At 46.9% G+C, this 13756-nt stretch overlaps 2 protein-coding genes across 2 annotated transcripts in view; one reads left to right on the forward strand and one right to left on the reverse strand.

Annotated features, from left to right (window-relative positions):
* The window catches only part of LOC103166957 (ankyrin repeat domain-containing protein 50-like), a 35469-nt gene extending 25234 nt beyond the window's left edge, over positions 1-10235 (reverse strand). Inside the window, exons 1-2 of the mRNA XM_039914631.1 lie at positions 10077-10235; positions 3801-3861 (exon numbers count right to left, since the gene is read on the reverse strand). Coding sequence (XP_039770565.1) covers positions 3801-3861; positions 10077-10235 — 220 coding nt within the window. The remainder of the gene's footprint in view (positions 1-3800; positions 3862-10076) is intronic.
* Positions 10236-11340: 1105 nt separating this feature from the next.
* Positions 11341-12285, forward strand: LOC114805474 (olfactory receptor 52L1-like). Its single transcript, XM_029046696.1, has one exon. The coding sequence runs from the start codon at positions 11341-11343 to the stop codon at positions 12283-12285; it is 945 nt and encodes a 314-aa protein (XP_028902529.1).
* Positions 12286-13756: the final 1471 nt, after the last annotated feature.

Consider the following 13756-nt stretch of genomic DNA (forward strand, 5'->3'; position numbering starts at 1 on the left):
TTGTTGTTATGTTGTCGAGTCGTGTCCAACCCATAGCGACGTCATAGACACGTCTCTCCCAGAACGCCCCATTTCCATCTGCAATCGTTCTGGTAGCGTATCCAGATAATTTTCTTGGTAAAAATATGGAAGTGGTTTACCACTGCCTCCTTCCACACAGTAAACGAGTCTGCCCTCGACTCTCTCCCAAGCCGCTGCTGCCCAGCATAGGGGAGTTTTGACTTGTAGCAGATTGCCTTCCACTCACTAGCCACTGCCCAAGCTAGGAATGGAATGGATAGGCCTCTGCTTGACTCCCCCTCCTGTAGACGTGACTGGTAGAGTACTGGAAACTCTATTATAATTACTATCATTATTATTAATATTAACCACCATGCAAGGAAAGAATGTGCGCCATGGGTCAGAGACAGGAGAGTTGAAAGTGAAGTACAGTAGGGAAGTGATACTTCAGCCTTTGGTCCACACTGGCAGCTCATTTGCAGAGGGTTCTCACCCCAAATACCCCTGCCTTTATATGTGGTCTCTTCTTTATCAGTTCCTGCTTTCACACCATCTCTTTCTCTCTAACCAGAAATATTTTGATTATCTAACAGAGAAGTGATCACTCTCAGGCAGAGTGGAATGGTTCATATCATTAAATAGATTCCCTGACATAAGCTTGCCTGTACCTTTGCTCTGCACACAGTAAGTGCTCAATAAACACCACTGATGGATTGATAGTAACCTAAACTTTGCCTCTGACGGCCTCCCTCCCCACCCAGAGGTTCTGCCTCCAAGGATGAGAAGGTAGGATGGCTGGGAGCAACAGGTATCCAATTAATAATAATAAGAAGAATAAAAATGATGGTATTTGTTAAGCGCTTACTATGTGCAAGTACTATTTCTAGGCGCTGGGGTAGATACAGGGTGATCAGGTAGTCCCATGTGGGGCTCACAGGCTCAGTCCCCATTTTACAAATGAGGTAACTGAGACACCGAGAAGCTAACTGACTTGCCCCAGGTCACACAGCAGACGAGTGGTGGAGGCGGAATTAGAACCCACGACCTCTGACTCCTAAGCCCGTGCTTTTTCCACTATGCCATGCTGACCCCAGGCTGAGACTTGAGGAAATGGACCGGGGCTGGTAGAGGCGACTGATGGGCCTGAATGGGGGAGACTTAAAGGGCCCATGTGGATAATAATAATAATAAAATGGTATTTGTTAGTCACTTACTATGTGCCAAGCACTGTTTTAAGCTCTGAGGTAGAAACAAGTTAGGTTGGATACAGCCCCATCCCACATGGGGCTCACACACAGAGACCGTGTGGGAAGATGGGCAGAGGTCTGGGTGAAAGTACTGTCCCAGACTGTTGGAGGAAGCAGAAAGGGATTGTGAGGCCAGATGGCCAGGGAGGGAGTTTGTGAGGGGAGAGGCTGAGAGGGGCTGTGTGGAGACCGTGGTGAGAACAATACCCCAACACAGAGGCAGGGCCGGAGACAGGGGGATGAAAGGAAATGATCACAGTGCTGAGCCCGAGTCATTTCCGGGTACCAGATGCACGTGCGGGATCCACCTGAGCTCTTGGAGCCTGGGGAGAGCAGCCCCACTCTCCCAGGATCTCTGAGCTCTCCAGAGTCCCCTTGGGTCTTCCAAGCGGCTCCACCATTATGGCTCTCCAGGGGCAGGCTCTGCTACTGATAACGGGCCCTGTGGTGCTGAGGGGCGGAGACGACCGCCTGCCCGGCCAGACCGACCCTGTGATCCCTGCCACAACCTGCTGCTGGGGGTGAGGGTGGGGGTCCAGGCCTTCAGGGGAGGAGCAGGGGGATGGAGGGAGGAGAGAGCAAGGGCAGCGGGCAGACAGGATCCAGGAATGGTGACTAGTGCCTGGCTAGCTGATGTGCTCTGCCCAGCCCCATTCCTGGGAGGTGAGAGTAACGCCCCGGGCACTCTGGGGTTGGGGTCAGAGAGGCATTTTCTGCCAGGCTGAGGGACCTCGGGTTTCCGCTACTCTCTTAGGGGACATAGGCACTCCGGGGAGTGGTTGGGGAGTGGGAGTCAGAAACTTCCTTAGGTCAGACTGAGAGCTCAGCTCATCATCAGGGTTTAGATCTTTAGGGTTCAGCACATATTTAGCACCTAAATCCCACTGACCACCAGACCCTACTGCCTCAGAACCCAGCCAGACAGACGGGTTTGTTGGGACTCCAAAGGACGGGGAGAGATGCAAGGGGCATCAGGAAAACTCCCCTTCTTCCTAGGTAAGACTCGACTTCTTGAGTTCTCTTCGACACCCCCTCACTCCCCAACCCCAGCGGCTTTTGCTTCTCTTTCCCTCTTTCTCTTTTAAGGGAAGCAGCGTGGCTTAGTGGAAAGAGCCCGGTCTTGGGAGTCAGAGATAGTTCGAATCCCAGCTCAGTCACTTGTCAGCTGTGTGACTCTGGGCAAGTCACTCCACTTCTCTGTGCCTCAGTTATCTCATCTGTAAAATGAGGACTGAGACTGTGAGCCCCACGTGTGATGACCTGATAACCTTGTATCTATCCCAGAGCCGAGAACAGTACTTGGACATAGTAAGCGCTAAACAAATACCATCATTATTATTATTATTTCTCTATTTCTGTCTAACTCTGTTTTTTTTCATCAGTTAGTCAATAGCATTTATTGAGTGCTGAGTGTACCGTACTAAGACATAGGAGCGTTGAGGGGAGTTAGTGGACACGATCCCTACAATCTAGTGCGGGAGGAGGAACGACAGTAATTGGCAAATAGGAGGAAGGGGAAGTAGATATGAATATGAGTTGAATATGTAATTCAACATCTGCAGAGGTACAATGGGTGTTTGTGATCAATTACACATATGTGTAAACAGTGTAGAAGCCCTGAAATGGTAGTTGTGAGTTATATAACCTGGTCTGGGGGAGAGATGAGAAATTAATCTGGGAAACCTTCCTAGATTTAGAAGGGCTTTGAAGATGGGGACAGCTGTGGACTGGTGGATTTGAAGAGTCGAACAAGGGAACGGAGGCGGGCAGACAACAAAGAGAAATGGTAAAGAGATTAGTTTGAGAGGAGTGGAGATGGTGAGCAGGGATATGGTGGGTGAAGAGAATGGCTAAGGAGGGAGAGAACTGATTGAGTTTCTGAAAGCCAAGAATTTCTGTTAGATGCACTGGTTTTTGACTAGAGGGTAGATGTGCAGAGAAGGACATTTTAGAAGTAACATCTGGGCAGGGAAGTGTGAACAATAATAATAATAAAATAAAAAATAAATTGTGGTATTTGTTAAGTGCTTACTATGTGCAAAGCACTGTTCTAAGCGCTGGGGGAATACAAGTTGATCAGGTTGTCCCACGTGGGGCTCACGGTTTTACTCCCCATTTGACAGATGAGGTAACTGAGGCACAGAGAAGTTAAGTGACTTGCCCAAGGTCACACAGCTGACTAGCGGCGGAGCCGGGATTAGAACCCGTGACCTCTGACTCCCAAGCCCGTGCTCTTTCCACTGAGCCACGCTGCTAATAATGTTGATGCTTGTTATTATTATTATTGTATTATTTGTTGTGCCTTTAACTCAGGAGTTTATGCCAGATTGAATAAGGGGATTGACAGGGAAGGAGGAAAGTCAGGAAGAGTGACAAGATTGTGGTTTAGAGGGATGGGAAAGATAGTGGTGTTGTCAACTGGGATGGGAAATTGAGGTGGCTTTGAGGATTTGGGAGGGAAGTTCAGTCTCTTCTGTTCTGCCTCAGCCTCACTGCATTTTTCTCTCTCTTCTCTCCTTCTTTCTTCCCAACCGCCCCATCTCAGTTTCTCACCTTCTGATTTTTCTTTGTGTCTCTGCTCCCCATCCCCACCCGTCTCCAGAGTCTGTGATGACTGCCAATCCAACCAGTAATTCACAGTTGAGACCCAGACTCAGGAAGTTGAGCATCTCACTCTTATTTTTTTAAATTGTATTTATTCAGCGCTTACTATGTGCCAGGCACTGTACTAATCTCTGGGGGTAGATACAAGCTAATCAGGTTGGGACCCAGTCCATGTCCTACATGGGACTCCCAATCTTAATCTCCATTTTACAGATGAGGAAACTGAGCCACAGAGAAGTGAAGTGACTTGCCCACAGTCACACAACAGACAAGTGGTGGAGCCAGGATTAGAACCCAGGTCCTCTGCCTCCCAGGCCCGGGCTCTTTCCACTAGACCCTGCTGTTTCTTTTGCCAGGGTCTGGGATTTTCCTGGAGTTAACCCTATGATAACAGGACCAGGCAGTGACTAGCTTGACCCTAGAGTGGATGCCACAGAATATAGCAGCAGCCTCCTCCTCCTCTGCTTTGCTCAAGCTCCTCCTTTCCTGGTGGCAGAGCATCTGGGTCAGGCTGGGAACCCTGCTGCAGCTACTGTTTGGACCTCCCTAGTGGAGCAGTCTTTCTCCGAACACCTGCCCTTCCTCCTCTAGTGATGACATATATCATGGGATGTAAACCCGTCAAAGGGCAGGGACTGTCTATCTGTTACCGATTTGTACATTCCAAGCACTTAGTACAGTGCTCTGCACATAGCGCTCAATAAATACTATTGAATGAATGAATTTCTTAAGCACTTACTGGGTGCCAAGCACAGTTCTAAGCACAGGAGTAAATACAAGATAATCAGGTCAGTCACAGTCCCTGTTGCACATGGACCTCACAGTCTAAGTGGAAAGGAGAACAGGTATGTAACTGTATCAAAATCCACTGTATATGTATATATATATATATAGTATTTGTTAAGGGCTAACCATAGGTCTAATTCCGGCTCTGCCACTTGTCTGCTGTGTGACCTTAAGCATGTCATTTCACTTCTCTGTGTTTCAGTTACCTCATCTGTAAAATGGGGATTGAGACTGTGAGCCCATTATGGGACAGAGACTCTATCCAACTCCATTTGCTTGTATCCACCCCAGCAGTTAGTACAGTGTGTGGCACATAGTAAGGGCTTAACAAATACCAATATTATTATTAAGCACTGTACTAAGCACTGGAGTAGATACAAGATAATTGGGTTGGACACAGTCCATGTCCCATATGGGGCTCATAGCTTTAATCCCCGTTTTACGAATGTGGTAAACGAGGCACAGAGACATCAAGTGTCTTGCCCAAGGACACAGAGTAGACAAGTGGCGGAATCGACTCTAGAACCAGGTCCTCTGACGGCCAGGCCCGTCCTCTTTCCTCTAGGCCACACTGCTTCTCAGGTATTGAATTCCCAATTTACAGATGAGGAAACTGAGGCCCAGAAAAGTTAAGTGACTGGCTCAAGGCCGCACAGCAGGCAACTGATAGAGCCGAGATTAGAACCTAGATCTTTGAATCTCAGCTCTGTGCTCTTTCAGGCAAACCAGGCTGCTTCCCTATGCTAGCATTGCGGGATTTGGGGCACCACAAATCCAAGTTTGCCCATCCACGTTCATCCACTTGTATTTAATGAGCACTTACTGTGTGCAAAGCACTGTACTAAGCCCTTGGGAGAGTACAATATAACAGTAAAATCCTTCGTGGTTTTGGAAAGTCCAATCCTGCCCCTTCTCGGCTTCTTTCTTTCCCAGTCGAAGAGCCCTTTTAACCATCTCCTTCCAGCTCTGACATGTCCTTCCTAAAATGCAATGACCAGAATGGTTTGCAGGATTCCAGATGCGGTAGCGTCACACGCTTTCTACAATGGCCCCGGGAGACCAGACAGCCAGGGAGTGGCCGGCAGAGCAAGTTAGCTCTTCCTTTCTTTTTCTTTCAACCTCCACGTTCCTACTCTGGTTTTAGTCCAGGAAAGTTGGGAAGAGGCTTCTGGGGGAAGCATGATTCCCTTATCTGACAGGGAATAGACTGCAAAGTAGGCTTTCATAGCCCATTTTCCTACTCTTTCACTATAATAATAATTATGTTGTTATTAAAAATGTACTAGTGCCAAGCACCATACGAAGCACTGGGGTAATCAGGTTGGACACAGTCCCTGTCCCATATGGAGTTCAGAGTCTAAGGAGGAGGAATACGATTTAACCCCCGTTTTACAAATGAAGACCTGGGGCATGGAGAAGTTAAATGACTTGCCCAAGGTCACACAGCAGATGGGAAGCAGAGCTGGGATTAGATCGCAGGTCTTTTGGCTCTGAAGTCTGTGCTCTTTCTGAGCTGCTTCTCATTATCTACCACTGACGCTTCAATACTGAACTCCTTCTAATCGCCAGTACTTTCCACATGGGAAGTGAGAGCCCCATTCAAAGTCAGATCCAGACAAGGAGAAAGCAATAAACAGGGTAAAACTTTTCTCTTTTCTTCTGTGCTCTTCTACTTTCCTGACCTAGAAGGGGGGGCTCCGGGACGAGTAAGATTCCCCTGCTCCAGGATTCCTGTTCAGCATGATGCAGACTGTGGGTTTAACTGTGGCTTTTCACATTCGAAAGTTTGAAAATGTAAAGGTATTCTCCCTCCCTTAGCAACACTCACATTCATGGATACAACCTGGCTGTTGGCAACACCAGCTCCAAAATGAAGGATGCTTATTTTATGTTATTTCTAAGCACTTACTATGTGGCAGGCACTGTACTAAGCGCTAAGGTAGATATATATGAGATAATTAGGTTGGGCGCAGTCCCACTGAGGCTAACAGTCTCAATCCTCATTTTACAGCTGAGGTAACTGAGGCACGGAGAAGACAAGTGACTTGCCCCAGGGTGGCACAACAGACACGTGGCTGGACCATGTTCTTTCCACTAGACCACACTGACATTTTTGGTCTGCTCTGGGTTTTTGATGCTATTCTGGATGAAGCTTAGAATTTTTCTGGTCTATATGCCCTTATGAGCATAGGGCCAAATGTTTATCCAACCGCATCCACAATCATGTATATGACTTTACATAAACATATAAGCATATCTGTCCTTAGCTTTGAACGAATGGGGTGCTTATGAAAGAGAGGTCTGTGATCTAGGTAGGGATGAGAGGACTGACGGGCAATCGCCAATCTCTTCCATTAGCCTGAGAGCAAATCTTCTATCACTGTGTTCACTGTGGCATGTGAAACAGCGTGGCCTATGGGTAGAGCACGGGCCTAGGAGCCAGAAGGACCCGAGTTCTAATCCTGCCAGCTAATTAGATTTAATCTAATCTAATCCTGTTCTGACAACTTAACAAATACCATTAAAAAAGGTAATTAGATTCTAATCTAATCCCATTTCGCTGGGTGACCTTGAACAAGTCAGTTAACTTCTCTGTGCCTCATTTACCTTACCTATAAAATGGGCATTAAAGATGTGAGCCCCATATGGGACATAGACTGTGTCAAACCCACTTACTCCTCTGACTTCCAGGCCTGTGCTTTATCCACTGGGCTATGCTGCTTCCCAGTGAGAAAGAAGGGCATGAGCAAGAGGTTGACACTTTGAACTTAAACATTTTTATATTCCACCCTCCCCCAGCTCCACATATCCATCTATAATTTATTTTAATGTCTGTCTCCCCTCTATACTTTTGGGCAGGGATCATCTAAACTTACTTTTTTGTATTATTCTCCCCAAGGTGCTTAGTAAAGTGACTTGCCCGCAGTAAGCGCTCTATAAATATATTTCCTTGTTTGCTTGATTCATGTGAAATGGTCTGAAACTGTATTTTTCCATGTCTCTAAAACATTTGATCAGGTCTCCCTGCTTGCCATACTGTGTCCCCCATACTGTAGCTTCTTGGGAACCCTCACCAGTGAAAATGTGCTACTCTAAGATGGATTCAGATTGCTGCTGTTGGCAAAATGAGGGCATAGTTGGTAATCATTATGAGAAGCAGCATGGCCTAGTGGAAAGAGCATGGATCTGGGAGTTGGAGGAACTAGGTTCCAATCCAGCTCTGCTACTTGTCTGCTGTGTGACCTTGGGCAAGTCACTTAACTTGTCTGGGCCTCAGTTCCCTCATCTTTAAAATGGGGATTTTAGTACCTGTTGTCTCTCCTACGAAGACAGTGAACCCTATGTGGCACTTGATTATCGTCTATCTACTTCAGCATTTGGTACAGTGCTTGGCACATTCATTCATTCATTCAAACGTACTTATTAAGTGCTTACTGTGTAGTGCTTAACAAATGCCGTAGTTATTATTACTGTTATTAATCCAGTCCTACCATTTGAAGTTGTGTATGGTTTGTATGTGACATGGCTGAAATGGCTCATTAAACTTTTGTGGTAGCTGATCCCTCTCACGGTGCTTAGAACAGATTTGATACACAGTAAGCACCTAACAAATACCACAGAAAAAAGATTGGACCCCCCAAAAACTTTTAGAGACATTCAACTTAGTATAAGGCTGATCAGTTAATCAATCAATCAATCACTGAACAGTTGTTTTGTGCAGAACACTATATTAAGGCTTGAGAGAGAACAATACAGTTGGAAGACATGATCTCTGCCCTAAAGGACCTTACAGTCTAAAGGAAGAATGAAATTAAAATAAATCACAGGTAAGGAAAGCAACCAAGTTTTAGGATATGTAACATAAGTGCTTTGGGGGAGGGGGTGATGAGAAGGGTTTAGGGAGTGGGATGGGAGCTTTAAATGGGGTAAGAATAAGTGGGTAAGGGACTAAGGAGGGGAAAAGTGCCATTATTCCCAAACTCTTGCTGCCAATCTCCCTAAAGCCAAGGTGGACTTTTTAATTCTGTCTTCTATTTTTTGGTTTATCTATGAGCTTGGTTGGATAATGTACTGGCCAGGCAGCAGAATTTAGTTCTGAACTATAAATCGCTACTCTCCCCATCTTCAAAGCCCTATTAGGTACTCACCCCAACCAGTCTCCCCTATAGGACTTAAGTACCTAACTTTCAACTCCATTGCTTCCTCCTACCTGAATTTATTTTAGGTTCTGCCTGCCCAACTAAATTTCAAGTTCCTCGAGGGCAGGAATCGTGTCTCCTAATTCTACTGAACAATAATAGTAATAATTATGCTATTTGTTAAGTGCTTGCTGTGTGCCAGACACTGTATTAAGCCCCGGGGGCGGATACAAACAAATCGGTTTGGACACAGTCCCTGTCTCATGTGGGGCTCACGGTTTCAACTCCCATTTACAGATGAGGTAACTGAGGCTCAGAGAAGTGAAGTGACTTGCTAAGGTCACGCAGCAGGTAAGTGGCAGAGCTTGTTTAGAAGCCATGACCTCTGACTTCCAGGCCTGTGCTCTATCCACTACACCTTGCTACTTCTCTAAATGCTTCATACGGTATTCTGCATGGAGTAAGCACTCAATAAATGCTATTAATTGATTTGGTTTGGTGTATGTCTTTTTGGGTACGCAGTGGTGCACAACCTTAATTTTTCTATGGTCAGTTAACAGTGGTGTGCTGATTCTGATAATTACTAATCATTAATTATTCATGTCCCCTTGTGTCTGCACCCCAAGAATCCCTTAACTTCTCTTTGCCTCAGTTATCTCATGTGTAAAATGGGGATTAAGACTGAGTGCCCCAAGTGAGACATGGACTGTGTCCAATCTGATTATCATGTATCTCAGTGTTTAGTACAGTACCTGGCATACAGTAAAGCACTTAACAAATACCATTTTTTTAAAAAAGAGCATAATCGTGCATGTAGCATTTCCTGAGTAAGGCAAGGGTAACAGTATTTGTGAAATGCTTATTATGTGCAAAGCATGGTACTAAGCACTGGGGTAAATACAAGATAATCAGGGCAGCCACAGTCCCTATTCTACATGGGGTTCACAGTCTAAGTAGGAGGGAGTTTTGGGATGAGTCACCAAGTTTTCCAAAGACACTCACAACCTGTTGAATCGGAAGACTTTCCCAGTGTATCGGAAGTACATTTTGATTCCAATTTCCAGGCCCCTTGTCACATCCTTGAGCATGAAGGCACAGAGTAGGTTGAACACAACACTGCTTCATTCTCAAGGTGACATGAGCTGGTAAAACAAGACACTTTCAAACACGATCAGATCCTAAAGATTTTGAGAACTCTCAGCAGCCAAATATGCTCTACAGTTGTCAGACCCTAAGTCAGTTGAGGGTGTGAAATGTTTTGTGCCATCTACGGGGTTTACTCCCTGCAATTACTCTATACCTGTTGTGTGGCAAAAATCGTGACTGGTCTGCTGTATCTTGGTCTGAAGGCATGTTTCTCTTTAAACTGGGCCTGCGTAGCCATATTCTTCTGTAGCTGGTCCAGAAAGATTCTGGTCAGAATCTTTGTGGCTATGGGAAGACTTGAGAAGACAGGCATTACTGTATATTGGAGACACAGAGTCCTTGTACTGGAAAAATAAGTAAAAATTGCAGTATTTGTTAAACCTTTATTAGGTGCCAAGAATTGTACTAAAAGCTGGGGTAGATACAAGGTCCCCCATGGTGTTCACAGTCTAAGAAGGAAGGAGAACGGGTATTGAATCCACATTTTGCAGATGAGGGAACTGAGGCCCAGAGAAGTTAAGTGACTTGCCTGAGGTTACACAGCAGACAAGTGACAGAAGCAGGATTAGAACACAGGTCTTCTGACTCCCAGACCTGTGCTCTTTCCACTAGCTCGTGCTGCTTCTGGATTGGCACTTTATGCTCATTTAAGCCATTTCCCTGCCTCCTTTATGTCCTAAGTCATTCCACATAACTGCAGATCCTCCAAGGCAGGGGACCCGAAAGGTTGATTTGATTATCCATTCTAATGTTCAACAGTTTCAGTTGATTGTATTTACTGAACACTTACTTTGTGCAGAGTAGTGTACTAAACGCTTGGGACAGTACAGTGTAACTGCAAACAGAGTCGGTAGGCATGTTCCCTCTCCACAATGTGCTTACATAATAATAGTAATAATAATAATTATTATTAAAAAATGAAAACTACCTTGATTTAGTGCTTGGCACTAACAAAGCACTCAACAGATACCATTATTATTATTATTATTGTAGTGCCTTTATCCCCAAAGCGCTCTCACATTACATCTCATTTTTGCACTCACAGCAACCCTGTGAAGTAGGTAGAAAACCAGTTACCGTATCCCCATTTTACAGATGAGGAAACTGAGATACAGAGAGATTAGGTGACCTGGCCACGGTCTCACAGTGGAACGGTGACACAACTTGGACTTGAGGCTGGGACCTTTGGCTTCTAGACCAAGTCTCTTCCTCGATTCCACCCTGCCTCTCCTGAAACCTATCAAAATCCTTCCCGTTGCAGTTTAAGCTCACTTTCTCTTAATGTCTCCTCAGAGGGTTCTAACTTCTGCCCCCCCACCCCAGGCTGGTAGATCACTGTGGCTTCTCTATTTAACTATTTTCCCTCTTTGCCAGAGAGTTAATGCTTCGGTCTCCCATTGGGACCGTCTTGATATATCATGACCGTGGCCTGCGGTAACTCCAGCTCAAGGCCGCTGTCCTTCTGCCTGATTGGCATCCCTGGAATGGAAGACATTCAGCATTGGGTGGCAGTGCCCTTTTGCATTATATACATCCTGGCTCTCCTGGGAAACTTCACCATCCTCTTCATCATCAAGATTGAGCCAGCACTGCACCAGCCTATGTACCTGTTCCTGTCCATGCTGGCCATCACTGACCTTGTTCTGTCCACTTCCACCGTGCCCAAGATGCTTGCCATCCTCTGGACCCACAACCGGGAGATGGGGTACCACACTTGCCTAGTCCAGATGTTCTTCATTCACGCCTTCTCCTCCTTGGAGTCCGGAATCCTGGTGGCCATGGCCCTGGACCGTTTCGTGGCCATCTGCCATCCCCTGCGGCACACCACCATCCTGAACACGGTGGTGATTGGGCGGATCGGGCTGGTGGTGTTGGGGAGGGGGCTGGTCCTCATCACGCCCTTCCCCATCCTTCTGCAGTGGCTCTCCTTCTGCCGGGGCACCGTCGTCGCCCATTCCTACTGTGAGCACATGGCCTTGGTGAAGCTGTCCTGCTCTGACTCCACCGTGAACCGCTTCTACGGGCTGATGGTGGCCCTGCTGGTGGTGGGGCTGGACGTGCTGGCCATCACGGCCTCCTATGTCCTAATCCTCCGGGCCGTCTTCCGCGTCCCCTCCTGGGACGCCCGGCTCAAGGCGATGGGGACCTGCGGTTCCCACGTCTGCATCATCCTGGTGTTCTACGTCCCGGGAATGTTCTCCTTCCTCACCCACCGCTTCGGCCACAACATCCCCCACCACGCCCACGTCCTGCTGGCCACCCTCTACCTCCTGGTGCCACCCGCGCTCAACCCCATCATCTACGGGATCAGGACCAAGCAGATCCTCCAGAGGGTGCTCAGGACCTTCTCTGTCCAAGGGTAGAGCTGACCTCCCTATCCCCAGCCCAGGGCCCCTGACCATTTTAGGGGACCACCCGTCTTGGAGGGGACCCAGAAGAATTGACTTTGAGCCTCATCTGTGGCACCGGACAGCCATTCCGCCCTCCTCCTCTAAGATCGACGTTGAGTTGATGCTCCCCTCTGATTCCCTGGCTGATAAGCAGTTAGGCAAGGCACGTGGTGACGGAGGAGAGCCGTGGCTTCTGCTTGGGAGGAAGAACACGTGATGACCTCTAGGCTGATGACCCCCAGGTCACAGTGGGGAGCAGAGCTGGTGATGGGGAATCCTGGTTCAGACTAGAGCTATTCAGGGAGGGCAGAGGCTACGGAATAAGGCATACACAAAATCCTTTCGCTTATCAGCGCAATCACTCATTCAATGCCTCAACCTCTGCTCTCTCACTGCTGACCCTTCCTGCCTGGCACTCCTTTCTCCTTCATATACGACAGACCAATCAATAAATCAATGGTATTTACTGAGTGCTGAGCTGACCATGTGCAGAGCACTGTGAGCTGACCATCTGCAGGGCATTGTATTGGAAGAATATAATAATAATAATGTTATTTGTTAAGCTCTCACTGTGTGCTAAGCACATAGGTAATCAGGTTGTCCCAAGTGGGGCTCACAGTCTTCATCCCCATTTTCCAATTGAGGTAACAGAGGCACAGAGAAGTTAAGTCTCTTGCCCGAGTCCCAAGCCCGTGCTCTTTAATAATGTTGGTATTTGTTAAGTGCTTACTATGTGCCGAGCACTGTTCTAAGCGCTGGGGTAGACACAGGGGAATCAGGTTGTCCCACGTGGGGCTCACAGTCTTAATCCCCATTTTACAGATGAGGTAACTGAGGCAACGAGAAGTTAAGTGACTTGCCCAAAGTCACACAGCTGACAAGTGGCCGAGCCGGGATTTGAACCCATGACCTCTGACTCCAAAGCCCGTGCTCTTTCCACTGAGCCACGTTAAGCAATACAATAGATTTGGTAGATATGATCCTTTCCTTCAAGGGCCGAACAGACCACTCCATTTTTTAATGCTTGGCATACGGTCAGTGCTTAACAAATTCCGTAATAATAAAATCACTGGTCTTCCAGAAAGCTTCTCCTGACCTCTCACCTCACCTCCCTAATGTATCCTCCTTCCATTCTTATATTACCTATGCACTTGGGTCTGTGCATTTTGATATTCACCCCATCCCCAGCCCTACGGCACTTATATGCTTATCCTTACGCTCTATTGCCTCCGCATCTGGATTTATTTTAGCTTCTGTCTCCCCTGCTAGATTTGTAAACTCCTTGGGGTTAGTAGTAGTAGTAATAATAATTATAGTAGTGATTGTGGTATACTGCAAGTTCCTTGTGGGCAGGGAACACATCTACCAACTCGGTTTTGTTGTACTCTCCCAAGCACTCGGCACAGTGCTCTGCACACAGTAAGCACAGGGAATACGATCGATT

Source organism: Ornithorhynchus anatinus, chromosome 2 (genome assembly GCF_004115215.2).
Source record: "Ornithorhynchus anatinus isolate Pmale09 chromosome 2, mOrnAna1.pri.v4, whole genome shotgun sequence".
Classification (NCBI taxonomy): domain Eukaryota; kingdom Metazoa; phylum Chordata; class Mammalia; order Monotremata; family Ornithorhynchidae; genus Ornithorhynchus; species Ornithorhynchus anatinus.

Bases quoted from the DNA above. Each gene is read 5' to 3' on its own strand.
- LOC114805474 (XM_029046696.1), top strand. From the start codon at position 11,341: ATGACCGTGGCCTGCGGTAACTCCAGCTCAAGGCCGCTGTCCTTCTGC.